Here is a 25,199-nt window from a genome sequence, read left to right as displayed (position 1 = left end):
CCTTAGGAAGGAAGAATTGATTAAGCAGTCAGATTTCATCATTTCCAAAGCCAATTAATAGCCTATTATCAATCAATCCAACCTCAGGTTGGGCCTAGAGAGGTTAACCATCTACCTAACCTCTCAAGGGGTCCCAACCTGGGCAACTGTTAGAAAGTGACTCTTTAGCGCAGTAAGCAGCGTGTCAGTCTTGTAAACTGAAGGTCCTGAGCTCGATTCCCAAAAGGGGGATGTGGTACAATGAGAGAAGCTTTTAAGGCAAAAGAATCACTTAGCTTTTACCCTAGGGTCCATTATTTAGTCTGCAACTGCTAGGCTGAGATTCCCTTCAGGGTGGATTCTCATGGGAACAGGGAATAAGCACAAGCTTTGGGGGTCTCCAACCTGCAAGTGTTATAAAAAAATAATAGACAACTCTTCTTGATACTGCTATGCTCCTAGGGGATATTGGTTTGGGAAGCTGTGCCTTGTATTCCCCTAGGTAGTTGGTGCAGGGGGACCACCGAACCCTGTCACCCTGCTGGATGTTATAATGCCCTATTTCTATAACAGTGCCCAGGTAGGACCCTTAATGGTCAGGCAGATGGGTAACCCTTTCAGGTCCCACCTGGAGTTGGATTGATTAATATTGGGTTCTATTAGCCTTGGAAAACTGTTTTTTTTTCATCTGACTGAGTTGCTCCCTCCCCAAGGGTGGTGATTCAATGACCACTCAGGAAGGTACTATTGATGTTAAATAGGGAAAGGAATAATCAGGAACGGATTGGGAATAGGAGATCCTGTCACTAATAGCTATGATCAATAATCCCTCAGGACTGTAGGCTGTTGTTTCAGTAAGCTGGAGCTTGTGGTTTCAAGCTTCTCTGGTTCAGCTTGGCCACTGCCAAAGCAGAGGGCAATCGCTCAGTTGGTATAGATATTGTGATTTCTCTCAGCTTCCCTGTTCTCAGTTTGTGATGTCAACCTTTAGGAAGTTTCTACCCTTCACCTCCCTCTGCTTCTTCTCCTTCCCTCCTCTGGGTTACCACCTGGGCCCAGATACCTAAATATCTAATGATGATCAAATGCCTAAATATCTAGGGAGATTCAGAGGGGAGCAATGGTCAAGCTCAAAGACCTAAGACCTGAGCCTCCAGGACCAAAGACCCCTCCCAGATGACAGGGCATCCTCAGGCCAACTGCCTTTCCTCCTGTCCTCAAGGAATCCAGGAACATTCAGAAGTCTTCCAACTGTCTCCCTTGTCAATCAAGGTGAAACTCAGTTTGAATATAACAAGAGCTATTCCTAAAACTTGGGGTTCATCAGATCTCACTAGGCCATAAGTTTGGGATCTCTAGATTCCACATCAACTGCACATAGCAAGTGGCTTAATAAATTTATTAAACTAAAATTTTAATTTTAATTTAATGATTCAACAGAATCTAGTTATGTCAGTTGTAGAATGAAGGAGAATATAAGGAAAAGCAATAAGCCTCATCCTTATATTCCTTAATGATTTTGATATATAAAAACAAAATGCAACAAAATACCTTAAAATAGTATAATCTAAAGAAATTGGTTATTAAGGTTCAGTTAAAAATTTTTTTTAATTCAGATTAAAAAAAAAAAAAAAACCACAAAGATTGGTAGGTAGACTAAAAGAAGGCAAAAATAACCTGGCATCCTGTAATTCCAGAGGGAAAACAGCTCTTAACTTCTCTGAATTTTAAAGATGGAAGTCTGGTTTAGCTTTGTCACATTTAAATAGACTGCTAGGGCATTTTATCAGTAGTAGATATTAGATAAGAGCCATAATGATCATACTACTACCACTCAGTTTTTATCAATCATCATTTTTCCATTGTCAGAAAATCTTTGATAAAATCTTTAAAAGTACCTAGGAAAAATGGTGAAAAGTCCTGCTGTCTTCTTTGCCAATTAGTCTATGGTTCCTTATTCTATCTAAAAAAAAAAACTGAGTAAGGCAAAAAATTGTACAAAAAATTTGTAGAGAACAAAATTGTACAATTTAATGTTTAAATATATCTTTTCTTCAAGCAGTTTTCTCTGTGTGGTCTGTAATGAAATGGAGTGAGAGAGCAAACACATGGTTTGTGTGGGCTTGTCTTACTTCTCAAAGGAATCACTAAGTAGGAGGGAAGTTTTTAGTCAGAAGCTTTAAAGATTTGAGCTTTAAAGTTTGTAAATATGCAGAAAGACCTTTGGGATGGAAGATGAAGTAGAATGAGGACAAAACAGCTAGGTAAATTGGAGCTTCAGAGAAATGGTTCAGCAAAGGGAGTCAGTCAAATCTTTTTCCTCTGATTCTACTTTTTAGGTTTAATATTCACTAAAAATAGCTAGCTCCTATATCCCTGAATGCTTTCTTCTATTAGCTTAATAGGGAATAAAACCAAGCTGAACATGCTCAGTAGACACGTCTGGATTTAGTTGTATTTAACTAAGGACAGTACTCCTTTCCAGTGATCTCCATTCTAAATCTGATGTTCTTGAACTTTCCAACCTATAGAATCACATAGATTCCCTAGCAATAAACAGAAGATCTTAAGGTTCATGGTTCATCTACAGGTCAGGAGGAAAAAAAATCTTTTCTATTACTTTCAATATATTCCTAGATTTATAAAATTGAAATTCACTTTATTTCTCCCCACTTTGTTCATTCTGAACTTAACAAATATCTAAAATGAACATTTCCATACTCACAATAGAACAGAGAAGATTATAAATGAAACTACAAATTTCTTATGGTAGTACAACTTTCTTTTACATATTGAACAGATAACTTCCAAAGTTGTCCTGCTTGTCTGCGTGTGATTCCTTCTGGCCTTCCTTCTGTTTTCCTACAACTCCAATATGTCATTTCCCATTTTTGTCATCTTTTCCAATATGATGGGTATAAGGTGGAACCTCTAAGTTGTTTTCATCTGCATTTCTCTAATTATTAATGATTTAGAGCATTTTAAAGGTTAGATACCTTCTTTTAAAAAACTGCCTATTTATTTGACCATTGATCTTTTGGGGAATCTTGTTATAAATTTGAGAGAACAATTTACACATTAACAACAGTGTAAAAAACAAGGAACTCTGAAGGACTTAAGAAATTTGATCAATGTAAGGCCCAAAAATTATTTCAGAAGACTAATGATGATGAATCCTACTTATCTCGTGGAAAAATTAATGATTCAAGATAGAAAATGAGACAACAGTTTTATAGGGCCAATATGGGAATGTTTTTCTTGACTATGCATGTTCTTATAATGGCTTTGTTTTTATTTTTCACTGGGTGTGGGGGAAAAATAAGTGCTTATAAATAAAATTTTAATGAATTCCTCATATATTGGATTTCAGCTTTTTTAATCAGAGAAATTTTCTGCAAAGATTTTTTCTAGTTAATTCTTTGCCTTCTTATTCTAACTACATGGGTTTTATTTGTACAAAATCAGTTTAATTTTTTTTTTCATTTTAAACCCTAACTTCTGTGTATTGACTTATAGGTGGAAGAGTGGTAAGGGTAGGCAATGGGGGTCAAGTGACTTGCCCAGGGTCACACAGCTGGGAAGTGTCTGAGGCCGGATTTGAACCTAGGACCTCCCGTCTCTAGGCCTGGATCTCAATCCACTGAGCTACCCAGCTGCCCCCCAAATCAGTTTAATTTTATGCAATGAAAGTTGTCATCTCTTTTGTATGATCTATTTCTTGTTCGGTCAGACTTTATTAGCCAATCATAAAAGGTGCTTTCTTCTTTGCTCTGCTAATTTGTTTATAATAAAATCTTTTAGTTCTAAATCTTTTTTGCATTTGCAGATTTTCTTGGTATATGATACAAGCTATTAATTTTTACTAAACTTGTCAGACTGCCCTCTAATTTTCCCAGAAGCTTTCATAAGTGAGTCCACATGTCAGGAGTTGATGCCTATAGGTTTATCAAAAATTCTGTTACTATGCTCATTTTCTCTTGTATTTTGTGTACCTGAACTGTTTTTAAATCAGTACCAAAATAAAATTAATGATTTCAGCTTTGTGGTATAGTTTGAGATGATACTTTATAGGTGTCCTTTACTATTTTCATTTATTTTTCTTGAAATTCTTGATTTATATTTCTCTGGGTGAATTTTTTTAGTCAGGTAATGTAATACTTTGGCAGTTTGGTACTGCACTAAACAAATTAACAAATTAACAAATTAAGTAATCTTGCCATTTTAAATTATAATGGATATGTTCTACCTAAAGGTAATTAATATTTCTTCAGTTATTTAGATCTTTAGTTTATAGAAATTATAAAGTATTTTGTATTTATGTGCATTTAATTATTCACCTTACTCAAGAGGCAAAAATCAGTGGCCTCTTTTTGTATAATTGTTTTAAGATGCCAAAATGGCCTGATACAATTTTTAGCTAGATAATATTTAGATGTAAGATCCACTGAAATAATATTTAAGAGGAATAATAAATGTACTGTATTTTAATACCTACAAGAATGACTTAAATGCATGAGGTTTATGATTGAACATGAACTAAAAGTACAAATTGTATAGGGAACTTCAAAGCTCCTTTGTAAAATGACTTAAGTTATCAACATCCTGAAAACTATAATAACCTATGTGCTGTGTTATTTAGAATTTCTGGGGTTCTATTTAGAAGTATTAAGCCTCAAGATATGTAGACATATGACATACTTCCTGTGGACATGTGGGGGACTTTGAGACTACATTTTCCGTGATCCAATGGGTTTCTGGTTTTGGACTTGATGACGTTAACCAACAGAGAGTGTGACTTAAATGGGGAGATGAGGCTTTGACTGGTCTCTTTTGGTATGAGGAAGCCAGGTGGAGGGAAGAAAATGTCTGGAGGTTTGAAATAGCTTTTATCAGGCGCATGGTCTTATATATTTTACCAACTTGGCCATGGTAATTAAAATATTACTTTTCCTCATAATATCAGCCTTTATCATTTCTAATCGTTACAGTGCCATGGTGACAAAATCTATTGGATGTATTGTAGTGCTAAGAAACTATTGTTGTAAGAAAGAAATTTTGCTAATTTTATATATACTCAATTATTCAATATTTATATTGAATGGTTCCTTTAAAATTTAGATTTACACTTAACTGGCAAAATTTTATAGCTTTTGTTTTTATTATGAAATTTTCAGAAAGTAGACAACAGCAAAAACTCATCCCTCAACATAAAATGTTCAATAAAATGTATCAGAAATGGAAGTGAGTCTTATGACTTTGCCAGTTTAAAAAGAGGTATTCAGAGAATTGAAGTCCTAGGATGCCAGTGGCTAATAGGGGTGGTGATGATGATAACATAACTTTTACATTCTGCCTACTATGTGGCAGGTGCTGTACTAAGCACTTAACAATAACCATTTCATTTGATCCTCACAACAACCCTGGGAGGTAGATTCTATTATTATCCCCATTTTACTTATGAGGAAAATGAGACAGATAGAGGTTAAGTGACTTGTCCAAGGTCACAGAGCTAGTAAGAGTCTGAGGAGGGCTTTGAACATAGATCTTTGTTAACATAACATAGACTCCAGGCCCAGTACTTTACCCATTGAGCCACCTCTCAGTATCAGTCTTCCAAATGTCTTTTCCCACCATAATATTGTGATGTTGGAAATTTGGGGGTCTTAATATTGAGATCCATGATATAAACTTCCTGTGGAAGTTTAGGGACTGCATTTCCCATGATTCCTCTTACCTAATACAGGTGGCAGGAAGTGTGATTATGTAGACAGAAGTATAAAGACTCAGAACTTGATTGGGATGCTCTTTCCTATGAAGCAGCCAGGGGGAAAGCATGGCAGGGCATTTGAATTAGATCTTAGCAGGACGTGGTTCTTTTTAATTACCAATATGAATTATAATAAAACCCTAATATTTTTAAATATATCCTTTTATATCAATTTTATTTGTTACAATATGACATTCCTACAACCTTTCAGGGAACTGCAACTAGCTCAATATTCTATTGGCTCCTTTGTCCTGATATTCTTTCTATAGGACTATTATTGGGAAAGGGCTCAAACTGGATATAAAAAGAAAACTCTTTTATCCCATCTTCATTCTCTCTATCTCAATTTTTTAAAAAATGGACTCAAAATGCAAATAAAAAACAACTCTGAAGTACCATCTCACACCTGGAAGACTGGCTATTATGACAGACAAGGAAAATGCTGAATGTTGGAAAGGATATGGTAAAATTCGCACACTAATGTACTATTGGTGAAGTTGTGAAACGATCTACCTATTCTGGACAGCAGTTTGGAACAATATTCAAAGGGCCATAAAACATAAAACTTTGACCCACCAATACTATTACTTGATCTGTATCCCAAAGGTATTTAAAAAGAGGGGAAAGGATCTATTTGTACAAAAATATTTATAGCAGCTCTTTCTGTAATGATAAAGAATTAGAAAGATGAGGGGATCCCATCAATTGCAGAATGGCTGAACAAATTGTGGTATGATTAAAAAGGAATATTATTGTGCCATAAAAAGTGACAAATGAGATGATCACACACAAAAAAACATGTACTTATATGAACTGATGCAAAGTGAAATGAATAGAACCAAGAAAACATTGTACACAGTGACAGCAATAGTGTATAATGAAAAACTTGTGAATATCATGAGGGGGAGGTAGGGTGGAGAGAAAGGAAGAGATTTGGAACTCAAAATTTTAATTAAAATTTTTTTTTAAATCCTTATCTTCCATCTTAGAATCAATAATATGTATCAGAGTTCTAAGGCAGAAAAGAGTGGGCTAGGCAATGGGGATTAAGTGACTAGCCTAGGGTCACATAGCTAGGAAGTATCTGAGGTCAAATTTGAACCTAGGACCTCCCAGTCTCTAGGCCTGGCTCTCAATTCACTGAGCCATCTAGCTGCCTCTCAAAATTAAAAAAAAAAAAAGTAAAAATTGTTTTATATGTAATTAATTGGGAGGGAAAAAATGATTAACTTTCTCCTTCCCATTTCTCTGGTCAAGAACTGGGAACTAAATATTTTTGGAGAGTGAGGGGAAGGAATTAGGAGAAGGATATAAACTGGAATTTTTTCCACTAAAAATCAAGTGACTTGGAATCATTAGATCTGAGTTAAATTCCGATTCAGAAACTTTAGTTATCTGACCCTGGGGCAAGTCACTTAACCTCTCTGTGTCACAATTTCCTCATCTGTAAAATGAAGGGATTAGATTCAGCCTTTAAGGTCCCTCCATCTTTTAACAAGTTTTAAAAAACTATTGCAATGAAGAAGGGAAATGACACTTCCACAGTGATTCCTTCTCAGGACAGATTGTGCTATATAGTCTAAGATGGAAAGAATCCAATGTTAGGCTTTGCTTTGAACTTCTACAGACTTGGATAAAGTATAGATGTCAAGATTCTCAAATTTGCAAATGGCACAGTGGCAGGAGGGATAACATAGGAGATGAGAAAGTCAGGATCCAAAAAAGAACTTGATAGGTTAGAACACTGGCCTGAATCGAATAAGAGAACATTTAATAAATATAGAATCTTACATTTGGGTTTAAAAAAAGATAGATGTCAAGGGCTCAAACTCACAAAATCATAGTTTAAAGTTAAAATTTATAGAATACTCATTACTTAATTGATTTAAGTAAAAAATAGGGTTAACTAACAAAATTTATTGATAGATGAATAAGAGAGTTGAGCGAGTTGGATTTCTTTAAGTGAGAGTGAAATTTTGACAGAGGATGATGGGAAATAAAAGGAATTTCCCAGAGGTTGAGAAGGACAATTGGACCAAGGAAGAACTCTTTGAATGATCCTGAATAAGGAAGGTTGTTTGAGGAGGCTGCTTTTTGAGTTGGGAGAATTTCTGGTGAATTTATCTCTTGAAACCATATAGCTGACCAGAGAGTATTGGGTGCAGTACCTGTACTGAGCCCAGTGGGTGGCAGGAAAGAGTGTATTGCTTGAGTGGAGAAATATGAAGATTCTAACTAGCTTCTTTTTATCTGTGCAGCAGGAAAGAAATCTAACATTCCTCTCTGTTTATAAGTTTATAATTTTTGATTTAAGATAGAAAAGATAGTTATTTGGGGAATTTAGAGAGTAGATTGAAATAGGATCACTACCCTTGGTGATCATGAATCCCCGCGAAGGAAAGTTGGGTTCGGGATTTATTTAGAATTTATTAGTATAGGGAATATTGTCTTATAAATATCTATCTTTCCTTTTACTTGCCCTTATACACTAATTTTTAATAGTTATAATAAATAGGATTTTTATAACTGGCCTGAGCAGGAGTTTTTCTTCAACTGCTTGAGCAGCCATTTTCTCAACGGTCAAACTCAAAAGCCTGTCCACATCTGTGACAACTATTAGTAAAGGTTGCACATATTAGGTACTTAAATGTTTATTGGATTGAATTATTATTGTTAGCACTAATTATAATAAAATCGGTGAGAGAAATTTAAACAAGAGACAGTAAGAGATGTTTTTCAACTCTAGTAGACTATAAATTTCTCTTTTTTTAACCACTAGAATTTATTTATTTAGAATATTTTTCCATGGTTACATGATTCATGATCTTTCTCACCCTTCTTCCTTCTCCTTTCCTGGAGCTGACAAGCAATTCCATTGCGTTATACATGTATCATTGTAGACTATAAGTTTCTTAAGGCTATAACATTGTTTCTGATTGCATTGGATTTAAAACAAGCCAGAAACCAGACCATACTTTTATATTTAAACTGATACTTAGAAAACTTGAGTATAGCAATCAAGCTTTTAGTACTGAAGATACAACTTAATCCCTGTTGGTTTCCCAGCAGCAATGGAAACCATAGCAACAAGTTCCTTAGCAGCATACATTGGTTAGAGAAGCCCAAGTTAAATGCTCTGACTGCTCATGCTGAAAGGTAAAGGAGATATATCCCTTCTGACTTTAAATGCTTTGGGGGTATGGCTAGAATCTGTGCCCTCACTACATCAGAAACAAGGATCTCATGAGCCCTCCGTGGGCTGGAGTGGATGGAAGGAGATCCCTGGGGCTCTTCTACAAGAGCTACAATTAAAAATTGCATTTTTAATCCCTGACTTGAGTGATCCTGATTTCTACCTGCAGTTTACAGATATGGTAGATGACTAGGCAGGGGAGAGAAGAATACACAGAAGAGTGGGGTTTGCAAATTTAGCAGATGAGTGATGGGCTATCCATCTAAGAGGAAGAGGAAGCTTTAGGAGAGAAAATAAGCATAACTTATTGGTATTAGTTTTCTCCTAAGTGACAAAAAACATATTGAATTTCTAAGACATCATGTATCTAAACTAGGATATTGTAGGAATGATTTTTCAGCATATATACCTCTATATCCTACTAAAATCTTACACCAATGCTTCACCAAGTTTTCTCAAAAGTTTCACAAGCAAAGTTCTTTATTTTCTTTCTTCAGTAATGCTTTATTTTTTCAAATTTACATGTAAAAACAATTTTTTGGCATTCATTTTCTAACATTTTGAGCTCTAAATTCTCTCCCTCCATTCCTGCCCTCTCCTCCCCCTGACACAAACAATCTGATATTGGTTATATATGTGCCATCATACAAAATGTATCAACATATTCATTATGTCGTAGAAGACCACACATTGAAACAACAGTAACAAAAATCACAAAGAAAATAAAGTGAAAAATGGCATGCTTCAATCTGCTTTTACACTCCATCAGTTCTTTCTTTGGAGGTGAATAGTATTTTTCATTATGAACCCTTTGGGATTGTCTTGGCTCTGTCACAAGCAAATCTCTATCTCTCCAATGTCGCCTCTTTAACACCATCTCAGTGACCTGGAGGTCAAATACCACTGAGTAAATTCAGGTATAGATAAGCCCTCAGAAAAAGGAAGTTAAAGAACCCAGAACGAACAGGAAACTGATTACACAGGTACTGTCAACCCTCAGCAGCCCAGGAAAAATAAGAAAATATAGTTGGTTCCTGAGATGTGTAGGAGCTAGTGGATGGAGAAAACTGTTTATAAGGGGAGACTCAGGAGGAAGTAAACATCTTTCTGGCATAAGCATGGAGGGTAGAAGGAACCCTTATTGTAGTTTTGGCTAGAGGCTCAAATGGCATCTGCAGATTACAAAGCTAAGTATCTATCTCTTCCCTATTTTTCCCTATCTTTACTACTACTACTACTACTACTACTACTACTACTACTACTACTACTACTACTACTACTACTACTACTACTACTACTACTACTACTACTTTCATTTAATAAAATTATTAAGCTACTGCTAGCCTCATAATTTTAGTTATTATAGCTTATTGTATTGCTGAGAATAGCTAAACCATTACCAGATGTTCACCATATTGTACTTTTACTGTATACAGTATTCTCTTGGTTAAGCAGAGCAAGTTCTAGAAGATCCTACTTGGAATGGAAGGTCTTTTATTAAAACAGGCTGTATGAGGGGGCAACTGGGTGGCTCAGTGGATTGAGAGCCAGGCCTAGAGATAGGAGGTCCTAGGTTCAAATCTGACCTCAGACACTTCCTAGCTGTGTGACCCTGGGTATGTCACTTGACCCCCATTGCCTACTCTTGCCACTCTTCTGCCTTGGAGCCAAAACACAGTATTGACTCTAAAATGGAAGATATGGGTTTAAATAATAATAATAATATAAAATAGGCTGTACATCCTTAATTGGAGGAAGAGCTGACGAATGGTCAAGGGATTTGAATAGGCATTTTTCAGATGAAGAAATCAAAACTATCACATGAAAAAAATGTTCTAAATCCCTCCTGATTAGAGAAATGCAAATGAAAATAACTCTGAGATACCACTGCACATCTGGCAGATTGGCCAATATGACAGTAAAGGAAAATAATAAATGTTGAGGGGGATGTGTCAAAATTGGGACACTAACGTGCTGTAGTGGAGTTGTGAATTGATCCAACCATTCTGGTAATTTGGAATTATGTCCAAAGGACTTTAGAAGATTGCATGCCTTTTGATCCAGCAATACCACTACTAGGTTTGTATCCCAAAGAGATAAAAACAAAAATGTTTGTACAAAAATATGTATAGCCATGCTATTTGTGGTGGCAAAAAAATGAGAAAATGAGGGGGTGTCCCTCAAATGGGGAATGGCTGAACAAATTGCTATATGATGGCAATGGAATACCATTATGCTATAAGGAATGATGAACTGCTAAGATTTCTATATAAACTGGAAAGACCTCCATGAACTATAATGTGGAGGGAAATGAGCAGAACCAGGAGAACATCGTACATAGTAATCGAAATGTTATGGGATGATCAAATGTAATAGACTTTGCTAAAAGCAGTGCAATGATCCAGGACAATCCCAAGAAACTTATGAAAAACAAAGCTATCCACATTCAGAGAAAGAACTGTGGGAAGAGACATGCAGGAGAAAAACATATGATTTATCACTTGTTCATAAGGGTATGATTTGGGGTTTTGATTTTAAAAGATTACTACAAAAATGAATAATAAGGAAATAAGTTTTGAATGATAATACGTGTATAAACCGGTGGAATTGCTTGTCAGCTTTGGTGAGGTAAAAAGGGAGGGAGAGAACACAATTATGTAACCATGGAAAATATTTTCTAAATAAATAAACGTCAGTAGTTTGGAAGCTCTTCTCAGAAGGGTCAACAAGAGTAGCTTATTAAGGTGAATTTATTCTTTGTGGCACTGTCTGTTCAAGTCCTGCAAATTCTTCCTTTGACACTGTGAGACTATAGTCAAACTACTTAATTTCTTTAAGCCTAGGACAACTTTCTATATATTAAGATCAATGAAACTTCAGATCCTACAAGCATTGGTATTTTTCTCTGGGCTACAGCAGTAGACTAGGCTAGAGTATTATCATCCCAGGATTGCAAATGACTCCCTAGTAAGTTCTTCAACCTAGCTCTAGTCCTTGGCAATAATTTTTTTGTCCCACTTTGTTGTTCAGTAGTTTCAGACATATCTAATTCTTTGTAACCCCATTTGAGGTTTTCTTGGCAAAGATTCTGAAGCAATTTGCCATCTCTAGCTCTTTTTTTTATGGATGAGGAAAAAGCAAATAGGGTTAAGTGACAAAGTTGCTAAGACTCTGAAACCATATTTGAACTCAAGTCTGCCTGACTCCCTGCCTAGTGCTCTATCCACTGTGTCACATGACTGTTTATTTTTAACATTTCCTTGATATCCAAATTTTTTTCTAGTCTTTTTATATAAAATTCGAGTAATATGTTCTTACATTTGATAATTCTCCATATCTCTGGCCCTTTCTGCTTATACTATAGTAAGCAATCTTTTTGTTCTCTTTCCTATTTTTCTTCTTTAGTAGCTTTTCCTCATATTTGTTTTTTCTTCTTTGCAAGCTTTTGTTTCCAATAATACTCATTTAAACTTAAATTAGGAAACCACATGATTCTATTTAATTTTTGAAAAATCATTGTTCTGCTACTTTACAGTATATTTCTGTTTACAATGTTTTGGAGGCAATATAGTATAGTGGAAAGAGAACTGAGTCTAAAGTCTGGTTAACTTGGGGTTGTATCCTAATTCTGACTCTCCTTAGCTGGGTGACACTGCAAATATTGTAATTTCTTGTGTTGGAGGCAAGACTATTTAGTCCAGAGGCAGCTAGGTAGTGTTGTGGGCAAAGTGCTGGGTTTGAAGTCAGGAAGACCTGATTTTAAATTTTACCTTGGGCACTTCCTAACTGTAGAAGTAAGTCAATTAACCTCTGCTGCCTCAGTTCCTTCATTTGTAAAATAGATAATAATTGCACCTACCTTCCAGAGTTGTGAGAATCAAATGAGATAATATTTGTAAAGTATACAACATAGTACCTGGCACAGAGTAGGCACGCAATACATTTCTGTTCCCCAATCCCCCAACCCCAGTTGACTATTGTCAACTGAAGGTTCTGATTGTGTATGTATGTGAGTGTGTATGACAAAGCCATAAGAACATATTCCTATAAGAAGTTTCGACTAAAAAAGTAATGTTTTCAATAAATACATATACATATATTTATGTATAGTGACACTTATGCTTGCTTCTTTTATTCATGAAATTTGAAAGGTGGCCTCACTAATATATCTATCTTTGTCCCTTCTTCCCCCCATTCCTAGGCTACACAAACACACACACACACACACACACACACACACACACACACACACACTAATGCCACCTGCAAGGCCACACAAGTAGTTTTCCAACACATGCACTGTGTATAACTCTGGAGCTCAATTATTTTTTTATTTATTTGTTTTAAACTCTTACCTTCTGTCTTGGAGTCAATACTGTGCATTGGCTCCAAGGCAGAAGAGTGGTAAGGGCTAGGCAATGGGGAGTTAAGTGACTTGCCCAGGGTCACACAACTGGGAAGTGTCTGAGGCCAAATTTGAACCTAGGACCACCTGTCTTTAGGTCTGTCTCTCAATACACTGAGTTACCCAGCTGCCCCCTCTGGAGCTTAATTATATTCTAGGGTAAGCATATTTTTACCTGCTCCTTCATTTCCCATCAGTTAAGATATTTAAGAACCTCAATTCAAACCTTTAGGAGGCAAAAGTAGATGTATTGTCTCCTCAATTACAATGCTGGCAAGTTCTAAGTGGAGATTAAAAAAAGCAGGGAACCAGTTATAATACCCTGGAAGCAGGACCTCCAATGTAGAAAGGCTGAGAGAGTAAGCCACTGTGCATGTACAGCCTTTCCTCATGGAAGACCTAGGTCATGTATTGGCATAAAACCAGTGGCCTGCAGGAAGGATTGGGAAATCATAACAGCAATATCTCATTCTAATTAGGGATTGACCAACTATAAAGCACGTATCCTTTATGTATTGTTTAAAATAAATCAAGGTCACATAAATTCATTGTTTTACTTTCTATATTAAAAGGTATATAGCTTTTTCCACTGTGTCCAAATTCTGAAAGTGAGAGGGCCTGCTTACCCTGCTCTCTTGGGTGAACATTAAGCTTAGTGTCTCCTTGGCCTAGTGAAATGAAATAGTCTCTTGCCACCTGAAACATTCCTTTCTGGGCCTTAGGTATAATGTGAATCAGAAAACACTTTTATCACCTACCTTATAGGATTTGTTATTAAGAAAGTACTCTTTTTTTTTTTTAAACCCATAACTTCTGTGTATTGACTTATAGGTGGAAGAGTGGTAAGGGTAGACAATGGGTTTTTTTTTTGTTTTTTTTTAAACCCTTACCTTCCATCTTGGAATCAATACTGTGTATTGGCTCCAAGGCAGAAGAAGAGTGGTAAGAGCTAGGCAATGGGGGTCAAGTGACTTGCCCAGAGTCACACAGCTGGGAAATGTCTAGAAAGTACTCTTAAACACTACATAAAAGCGAGTTATTTTCACATCATGAACTTTCCCCATAAGTTTTTTTTTTTTTTACTTTTTTATAGAGAGCCAGCTCTATATTTCTGGGGGTTCTGAGTGGCATTTAGATGGAATGAGAACAGTTAAGACTAAATGCTTAGCTCATAACTGCTCCAACTTGCCATGGAGTCTTGAGTTTAATATATACTGGTTTCACACAAAGAGCACAGAGAAAGAATCACAGCTGTGAAGGGGTTACAAATTATACAAAAACCCATTAAAGTCTAAAAAGTAGAGAGATAGGTCCAGGGTCAAAGGCCAAATTCCAACCACCAATTAGTAGGAGGTTAATTCTGGGAGCAGAAATATATTTCATAGATATCCTAGACAAATTGAGTCCTGTATTCTTGATTTACAGGATTGTATCTGGTCAGATAAAGTCTTGTCTAGCTTTGTCTATTTCTAGTCTTGATTGTCTAAGTAATATATATTTTTTTTTGGAGTTCAGGCTTCTTAATTATCAAGGAGAGAAATTGTTAACTCTGTACCATCTGGTTTGCTAGGAATTTAAAGCTTTTCAATAAGTCTATAATGTTTTTCCAATAAGAAAAGGTATGGATCATAAAAGAGGTCAAAAGAGGAGTGTCAGATTTTTATCTATTTGAGACTATTTCTCTTATTGGCCTTCCACACTTTTTCATGTTAGAGTGACTTTAAAATTGATTGTCACTATTTTTCATTTATGTCTAACTCTTCATGACCCCATAGACCACAGCATGCCATGCTATCCATGAGATTTTCTTAGCAAAGTTACTGAGGTAGTTTGCCATTTCTTTCGCTCCTGGACAAAACAAACAAAAGGCAAGTAACTTACATGGGGTCTAGCTAGAGACTGAGGCTGGATTTGAATTCACGTCTTTCTGATTCCAAACAAAGCTTTATCCACTGAACCACCTAAGCTCCTTATATAAACTGATAATAAATCTTCAAATATGATAGTCAGGTTTTATGAATTCTTATAAAAATATTTTATTTTAGCAAATAACAAACCTCTACATAAATTTTCTGAAGTTATTTGACCCAATTTGTCTTCTTACCCCCTTTCCAGAACTGGCAAGAAATTTGATCCAGGTTATACATTTGTTATCATGCAAAACATATTTCATAAACTCTTAATAGTTTGTTTTTGTATAATCACCATACCTTCCCTTGGAATAAAACTTATACTCCTATCTATAAGAAAAACACCCTTTCATTTCTTAGATAATAGAAAATGCTTTAATAGTGATTGTTTTTCTTTTTATTTTATTCCTTCTTACTTTGAGAAGTAAAGTACTCTGATGAATGAAATATTTGAAACTAGTTCAAATACACATGCATTATACTTTTAAGACAGAATATCTATAATAAATATCAAAGTAATAAAATGTATTAATAAAACTTTATTCTCAATTATTTGATTAGTAAAAAATAGGTCTGGTTACAAGGAAAAAAAATCTAAGAAATCAAATCAAAGTATTTAATAAATCTTTGTCAGTGGATTTTTTTAAATTTAAAATTTTAATTTTATTTAATTAAATTTTAAATTTTAAAATGTTTATTCTGTTTCATGTAACTACCTTACAGGATGCTATAAATGTAATAGAAATGAAAAAAATACCATACTAAATACTGAGAATTTTTTTTAAACCCTTATCTTCTGTTTTGGGGTCAATACTATGTATTGGCTCTAAGGCAGAAAAGTGGTAAGGACTAGACAATGGAGGTTAAGTGACTTGCCCAGGGTCACACAGCTAGGAAGTGTCTGAGGCCACATTTGAACCCAGGACCTCTGGTCTCTAGGTCTGGCTCTCAATCCACTGAGCCTCCCAGCTGAGAATTTGAGAAAATTATCTTCAAATATCTTGATTCACATCTGCTTTAGCTCACAAATGAAAGAATCCAGCAAACAAACAAACCAAAACAAAAAGGAATCCAGGAGCAAAAAATCCCCCTAGAAAAACGCAGAATTACTAAAGTATTCAGTAAAACCAAATCTTTAATCAGGAAAGAGACAGGACAGGTCCTTAATATCAGGTGCCACAAGTGCAGAGTGGAATCCTGGGGACTCTGGAGACAGTGTCTCAGAGAATCACCATGCTAGATAATTCTCCAGAGAACAATAGAACTTTTGGGGAACTAAGGCCTGGGAAATATGATTGATTGGCTTTACAATGTCTAAGAAATGAGAAATTAAAAGACAAAATTATCAAGAAGAGGCTGATGTTTTACAATGGAAACAAAAGGGAAAAATCCAGCCAAGGGCTGGGCTACCTGAGAAAGGACTTTGACACAATGGGAGAACCTACTAGGGCAAAAAAGGAACTTAGCATTTAATTAGATCTGCCACCTAAGCTAGTATTATCCTTTATTTTAAGGTCTATTGTTCAGTCTGAGACTGGAAGATTTGGTCACTTCCCTTAGAGGCAAACTCTTGGGACAAGAGAGCAAACATTGGGGTCCCCCAGATTTCAAGTTGACAGCACAAATAACCCCTAATAATTCATAGTATGTTAAAAGTGTAAGACACATTAAAGATCTTATTCTAAGGCTCAGAGTTATGAAGCTACTTGCTCTGATCATACAGCTTTGGAATTCCAACTAGACTACAGATCCCCTGCCACCTAAGTCAAGTGATCTTCGCTTACTCTTTGTCAAAGGTCTGGTATTTATATCAGGGGAGGGCTAAGTAGCTCACATACATCCATTCAGTTCAATAGTACCTCCCAAGTGCAGGGCAATGTGAATACAAAAATAAAAGTAGGGACTACTACTTTTAAAGAACTTACATTCTATTAGGAGATAGATGACACAAATACAAGATAATATGAGGGATGTGAAGAGATGGGGGGAATATAGGGAATAGGAAGTTTGAGGGTAAAGAATCAGGAAATGCTTACTGTAGGATGAAGCATATGAGCTAACCCTTGGAAACCCATGCTCTTTTAAGAGGTAAGAATTAGGACAGAGCGCATTTTAGGTTTAGGAGTCAGCTTATGTGCCAGGGCATGGAGGAGAAAGGTAGATTACAAAGTTTGGGGAATAGCAAGTAGGCCAATTTGTCTACTGTGCAGAGTATATGAAGAGGGAGTGATGTATGTTCTACATTTCAACATCAGATTTGAGAATATAAAATAAGGTCTTGAATTGTTGTTTAGTGTGCTCATGTGGAAGCTGATCTCATCATGGAAGATAATGGTGTAGAGAGAAGTGAAAAAAAAAACAACAACAAAAAACACAACATCATTTGGAACTCCACTGAGGATGGTCTAGTGGGAGGTTAAGGAAAAAAAAAAGACTTCATTGGAAAATTCCACTCCTACAACCCTATCATGTTATTGAACATGTGATATACATGACTAAGCACCTCTTTATATGAAATCTTAATCAGTAATGCCTATCTTTCCCAAACTTTTCAGTTATTTCCCCTCTCTGAATATATACCTTACCCTAATAACAGTAAAAATGTTGGTCCATATGTTTAAATAGAACAGTATAATGTAAAGAGCAATGGATTAGGAGTCAATAGCAGAGGTATGATAAAGCCCAGTTCAGGGTTTGAAAATTTCACCCTTAATTTGTTGCTCTCTACTAATAACTTTGTTTTTTGGAACCACCTTTACCCTCGGGGAAAATGCCTTCAGGGAAGTACCAGACTAAATCTCAGTTTAGATATAATCAAATCTCAAGCACTCTTCTCCCATTGTATCATAGGCCTCTCAGAGGTAGCCCAGTCACAGACTCGTCTCCTCCTGCCCTAGACTCCTTTGTAAGCCAATCAATTGTCTTTCTTATTCTTTATTCCCCAGAAGGTATATAAGATCCCAAGTTCTGCAGCTCATTGGGATAATCTCCTTTGGAGGTGCTTTATCCCAGAGACTCTGTGCATTGTCTTCCTTGTCCTGATTAAAGACTTGTTCTTTTAACTACTTTGGTGGTTCTGTGTTTAAGGTTGACACTACCAAAGGCTTTGAATCTTCAAAGTAGTGAAGAATAGTCAAGAGGGAAACAACTTTGTAAGTTACTAAAATCCAAATAGGCTAAATGACTTGCCTAAGGTCACACAGGCATTAAGTAACATAGAACTAGGATTTCAAAGGCCAAATATCTTACTCCATTAATACCACCCTTGCCACTACACTCTGATGCACTTTTGCCATGGTAAATGGAATTTCTGGCATTAAAAATGTAATAAGCTTATATAAAAAATAACATTTGGGTATTGCTCCTTACCTACAGTCTGACCTGTTTGCCTTCCCTCTTTGCCTAATTGTGAATCCTTAAGGTAGTGGCTCATTTTGGGCATCTGAAAAATGTTTGTTGATTGGTGACTGATCTGGAGCCTTGATTTATAATCTTGTCTAACTAGCTATAACCCTGGAAGTTAGATTGGATCAATTCTTTTTTTAATTGGAAATTTTTATTTAATTAATTGATTTAGAATATTTTCATAGTTACATGATTCATGTTCTTTCCCTCCCCTCCTCCAATCCCCATTCAGTAATTCCACTGGGTTTTACATGTCATTGATCAAGAAGATTGGATCAATTCTTAACTTATCTTTTGATTATAAAATTCTAGTAGTTTGATATTTTACATAATACATCCATAATCCAGATCTAATTGCTGCAGGTCAGCTCCAGGAAGTAAGGCAGTAAAGGAGATAATTTGAATCATATAACTTCAGAAAACTTATGTGAAAATTTGTTATTACACGTAATTGGTAAAATCCTATTATTTTGTAAGGCTTAGAAAAGGAAAAATATTTTGCTCTTTTTAAAAAATTCTTGAGAATTTTATTTGTATGGCCCCTGGGCAAATCATTCAACCAATTATTGGTCTCAGTTTCTTTATCTGTAAAATGGCAATAATAATAGCACCTATCTCCTAGGGTTGTTGTGAGGATCAAATGAGATAACTGTAAAAGGTTTAGCCCAGTGCCTAGCACATAGGAAACTTTATAAAAGTCAGCTATTATAATAGCTATCATTTTCGAAATTGAACATTTTAACTTTTTCATATACTATTAGGCAATGATACAATTTTAACACTACCATATTCTACCTTAAGAAAGTTAAATAAGCATTTAATATAGAAACAAAAACAAATTCTCAGAAATCACTGGATGGGACAATTCTGAGGAACTTAAAGACAAAAAAAATGCTATCCACCTCCAGAGAAAGAACTTTTGGAGTTGGAATGCAGATCACAGATAGAAATATACCATTTTTCACTTGTTTATTTGGGTTTATGTTTGGGATTTTGGTTTTATATAATTATTCCCTTATTAAAATGAACAATGTGGAAATGTTTTGCATGATAATACATGTATAACCCAGACTGAATGGCTTGCTATCTCTAGGAGAGCATAAGGGAAGAGGAGTTCGACCATATAATTTCTGAAAACTTATGCAGAAATTTATTACATGTAATTGGTTTAAAAAAATCACAGGATGTCTTCTTTCCTAAATAGTACCTCATCTTAGTGCTTGAAACTTCTGAAGGCGATTCACACCTTTAAAAATTCTCAGCCAAGTTGTTCTGTCCTCTGTTTTGTCCAATTTTGTGGAAATCTATCCCTATGCTTACCACAGGATTATAGAACCAGAACTAGACTGGATCTCAAGAGGTCATTCGGTCCCAACGCCCTTATCCCATGGATGACAAATCTAAAACCAAGGAAAGTTAAGTCAAATGCCCATGGTCACACATGTGACATGAATGTGACATATATTCTAAGGCAGGATTTGAAAGAACTTTCGTCCTGACACCACCTTTTGAAATACTACTGAGTAGCTGGCTCTAGAAACCATTATCCCATTCATCTCCCTCCAGACGGTTTTCAGTGATCTCATGCAGTCAGACTAGTATGGAGCAGTTTTTGCCGTAAATCCTCTAAATGATTATTAAGACCATGCTATATTCAAGGGATTGGGCTCCACAAAATCCAAGTATGATGTCTATGAAGGCGACGTACATATGACTCATGAGGTACGGCAATATGGGAGAAATAGGGGGCATGAGATAAAGGGTTTCAAAGCTCAGGATGGGAGCTGGGGTTCGTGGACCAGAATGGTCCAGAGAAGGGTGGGAGCGCCAAGAGGGAGAAGAGGTGAGCCAAGATAGTAGAGGTCGGGGGAAAGAATTGGGGGGAGGGGCGTCTCGAATTTAGAAGTTAACCTAGAAGGGGAGAGGGAGTAGGGGTCGTATTTGCGTAGGCAAGGGTACAGGCGAAGGAAGTGAGAACAGGGAAAAGGGAGGAAGCTTTAGGACGTTCGGGCATAGGCGGGGCAAATTGGTGAGGCAGAAGCGGGGTGGGCGGGGGCTGGGTCAGCCTAGGAAGCTGGCATGGGTGACGGTACCTGAACCTCTCCTGCCCGGCCGTGTCCCACAACTGCAACTTGATTCTCTTGCCGGGCTCGATCTCCAGGAGTCGGGAGAAGAAATCCACGCCGACCGTGGGGTCGCAGGCGGGGGACAGGATCCCGGGAAAGCGGCCCTGAGTGAAACGGTGCAGGAGGCAGGACTTGCCTACTGTGGAGTCGCCGATCACAATCAGCCGGAATTGGTAGATCCAGATGGCCTCCATGGTTCACATCCCGTTCGCGGCCGCGGGGCTCGGGAGCTGGAGAAGGTGCCTCTGGGTCGGGCTACCTGGGCTCGGGGCGGAAGATTCCCTGCGGGAACTGTCCCTTCAGCACCGACTCACGCCTTCCCAGTCGCCTCCTTCCAGCACTTTCCTCCCGCCTCGCCAGCCAGGGTCTCCACCCAGGAGACGAGGGGCGGGGCCCAGGGCGAGGCGAGGGCGGGGCTTGCGGCTAGAGCTCGAGCCACCTTTGAGAGAGGCTTGAGGACACCCCAGCGGGGCGGGGCAAGGCGGGGCGCAGCGCGTGAGCGGGAGCAGGAACCAGAGACGCCCCAGACAACAGACTGCTCACCTAGCGCAGTGCGAGGGACTGGGCTTTCCTTTTCAGGAATTAGGAAAGTGGGCGGGGCCCGAGGCTGGGGAATTGGATGTCGGGAAGAGATTGATGGCAAAGTTAGCCAATGAGGACAAAGCAAAAGCGGTCGCTGGAGACAAATCCTAGCCAACGAAAAGTAAGGTTTCTAAGAGTCGGGGGCTGAGAGTAGCAGCTCAACCCAGTTCAATTGGACAGAGATTTATTCTGAACCGTGACGTGCTGAGTCTATTGCTGGGAAAGGGAGGGGAGGCCTACAAAGTTCAGTACACACAAAATACAATAGGTAGGACCAACTCCTGGCCTCAAGACTTGAGTTCAAATTCTTCACCGACCCTGAGTCCTTAAAGACTCATTTGTCTTCTTAGCCTCAGTTTCCTCAGGACACAATCTCTATTCTTAGAGAACTTACAGTCATCTTAGGGAATTTGGCCCAAGGTCCATCAACAAAACAAAAAACAGGGGGAAGCTGGGTGGCTCAGTAGATTGAGAGCCAGGCCCAGAGACTGGAGGCCGCAGATTCAAAAGTGACCTCAGATACTTCCTAGATGTGTGACCCTGGGCAAGTCATTTGACCCACATTCCCCATTACAGTATTGATTCTAAGCTGAAAGTAAGGGTTAAAAAAAAAAATCCTGCACAAATCACTGCATAAGCATATTCCAAAAAAAAGACAGATCAACTTTCTCTAATCTTAGCTTTATTTCCTTCCCATTTTTCATATCTTCTTGCCCCAGTTTCCTTCTTTCTCATCTAAGGTCTTTGGCACCAGGGATTCACTGAGGTTTTGACTTTTTTTTTTTTTTAAGTACTGTGTTGTGGTTAGAGGATCAACCCTGTATTCTGTAAGACCTCGGTTGGGTTCAAGATCTTCCCTCTGACAAGTAAGGGACTTTCAAGCAACTTCCTAAGACAAAGTAAATCCACAGAATGTGTGTCAACTTCAGAAGAAATTTCATATTAATGAAATCACCTATTCCTCCTGCCCCCCAACCTGGAAAAAGTACTTTAGGACAATGAAAAACAAAGTATTCATTGTCTTAAAAGTATCTTGGAGAGATGACCATGTTTCCACCTGTCCTCAAGCCTCTCTGGAAGTTTCTACCTACCATTTACATTTACATCTCTTCCTCTCTCCAGTATGTATAATATTCCTCCATTAGAAAGTAAACAACTTGAGGGCTGGCTTGATTACTTATATTTGTAATTGAACAAAATTCTTAATGAATGCATCTTTTGGGTGGCTTACTACCCATTCAGATGATCCCTTTTTCAGTCTACTCCCAAACTCTTCTATGTCAAAGCCATAAGCCCACTGGCTTTCTTACCTTAGTGAAAATGTAGGCTATTTTAATAGAACTAGGAGTGTTATAGGGGTGCAATGGTGAACCCCTGGGTTCGGGAAGAAAACCTTTCTCAAGAATGAGAGAACTCCAAGCTTAGCTTAAAATAAAAAGAAAGATTTAATAGTAAGATAGTGTCGACATGGAATCTAGAGTTCCCAAACTTGTAGCTTAGTGAGGTATGATGAACCCCACGTTTAGAAATAGTTTGTAGGTTGGTGACCCCAAAAGCTTGTGCTTGTTCCCTATTCCCCTGAGAATCCACCCTGAAGGGAATCTCAGGCTAGCTGTTGCAGACTGAATAATGGACCCCAGGGTAAATGCTAAATACCCTTTTTGTCTTAGGTAGTTTTCCCCATTGTATCAGAGACCCTGCCCAGGAAGACTCGCCTGGGCAGGGACCATCCTTTAATATTCATTGTGTAATCAGCCCCTTCCCCTACACCCTAGCCTCTGGCTATGATCCCTTTCTCTAGCTTGATTGTATCCTGTCAGTATAATGTCAATCATCTCTCCCAGCCCCTGGATCTTCCCAAATGGTTTATAAGTCCCCCAATTTCCTTTGTTCTTAGGAGTGGTCATCTAGTGGGGTGGCACTCCCAGGGGGATTAGGGAGCAGAGCAAAGCAGTGTTCATTTAGACTCTGCACAAAGCGTATCTCTGCATAAGAGGCCAAGTAGCCCTCATCCCCCTTTCCCTTGATTAAAGAGTGGTTTTATGACTATTTAATAGTCCTGCGTTTTTTCTAAGTTAACAATAGGATCTATGGCCAGCAAGACTGCATGAGGGGAACAACCATGGGAGGCTTCCCCCCCCCCCCCATCCCAGTGCCCCAGTTCTGGCCTTTTTGTATTATCTTCAGTAGTGTGTCTACGTGACTCCTAGCACTCAGGCATTCAAAGGGGTGCGGGGTCTGTCCAAGTGTGTTCCCTAGTTGTATCTCTTTGTCTACCTCAACTCAAAGGAAGTCCAAGAATAAAGGTCTTTGCCTCAGGCGTCACAAGGGCAGGAAAGGGGGAAAGGGAATTCCCCTGTTCACAGCCCTCCTGAATTAAGGGGTGCAGGATCCCTGCCGTCTCTGCACAATGCCCATGTCAGGAGGAACAAGGAAGTTTAGACTAGGTTCACAGCACAAAGTTCTAAAGGGGTAAGACATTTACTCTCTCTCTCTCTCTCTCTCTCTCTCTCTCTCTCAAAGTGCTTCAAATTCTTAATTCAGTTGCTCTGGAGCATAATCTAACCCTGAAAGGGAGGAGGGAGAACATGAAATATTCAGAACCTAGAATCTAAATTAATTGAACCTCTGAAACCCTAGGCCTATGTTGGCAAACCTATGGCACTGGTGTTGGGAGAGGGCTGTTCCCCTCTCCCTCTCTATGTCCCTGAGGACATTTCTCACACTACCCACTCCTCTGCCCAGTAGTTAATGGGAGTGCTTCCTCCCTCCCCTATCTGGGGTTAAACAGGGGGCTCACATGCAGAGTGAGGATGCAGTTTGGGCACTCAAGTCTCTCATCATCACCGTCATTGGCCAATTCCTAGGGTAAAAATTATCCTTTGCAAATCTTTCAAAAGTGGACATTCCAACTTCTACTGAAGATCAATAATGATGGGAACCTCTCTACCAAACTCGTTTCATTTGGGAACAGATTTTAGTTTTAGAAAATTTGACTGTGTGTTGAGTTGGAATATTCCTTCATATATTTTTTTATCCATTTACCCTAGTTCTGCTTTGAGGCCAAGAAGAATAAATCTACATTCTCTTCCAGAGACAGATATTGGAGGTCAGCTATCAAGCTCTTCTTAAGTGATATAATTTGGAATGGTTTCTAATCCTCTGACCATCCAAGTTACCCTTCAATGGGTGTGCTTTAGCTATTTGAGATCCTTTGTAAAATGCAGTGCCCAGAATTGAATAGAGTGCACTAGAAAAGGACAGAGTACAATGGAATAATTACCTCCCTTACTCTGCACATGATAATTCTACTAATGCAGGCTATGATCTCAGTAGCTTTTTTGTCTGCTACATAGCTGTACTTATTCATATTGAACTTGCTAACCACATGAACTGATTTCTAAATATGCTTTCCATATGCCAATCAGTCAACCAATTGAAAAACATTTATCAAATGCTTACCATGTGCCAGGCACCATGCTAGGTACTGCTCTTTGTCCTAAAGAAACTCCAGATTCTGTTGGGGGGGGGAGACAACATGTACCTAAACACATGTGTCTATATGTCTATATACAGTACATAGTCATATAATTCACCTAACTATACAACCTCTTTGAGGTTGTACATTTTAAGGATGTACAATCTTGAAGATTTTGATAAACTAATGAAGAATTAGTAGAGTCTGAAGGATAATTTATAAAATAATAACATTGTAAAAATAATCCTTTTGAAAAAATGTTTGTTTATTCTTAACATTTGACCACTTATATTGAGGAATGACTCTTGGTCTTTTAGTGGAAACTAGAAATAAAGAGAGGGGGAAATGGAGTGG

General features: G+C 37.7%; 1 protein-coding gene across 1 annotated transcript in view; it reads right to left on the bottom strand.

Annotated features, from left to right (window-relative positions):
• The window catches only part of RAB39A (RAB39A, member RAS oncogene family), a 29,920-nt gene extending 8,941 nt beyond the window's left edge, over window positions 1-20,979 (bottom strand). The window contains exon 1 of the mRNA XM_044666294.1: window positions 20,753-20,979. Coding sequence (XP_044522229.1) covers window positions 20,753-20,979 — 227 coding nt within the window. The remainder of the gene's footprint in view (window positions 1-20,752) is intronic.
• Between the last annotated feature and the right edge of the window lie 4,220 nt (window positions 20,980-25,199).

The sequence above is a fragment of the Gracilinanus agilis genome, chromosome 3 (genome assembly GCF_016433145.1).
Source record: "Gracilinanus agilis isolate LMUSP501 chromosome 3, AgileGrace, whole genome shotgun sequence".
Classification (NCBI taxonomy): domain Eukaryota; kingdom Metazoa; phylum Chordata; class Mammalia; order Didelphimorphia; family Didelphidae; genus Gracilinanus; species Gracilinanus agilis.
This window is presented reverse-complemented; position numbering and strand designations above follow the sequence as displayed.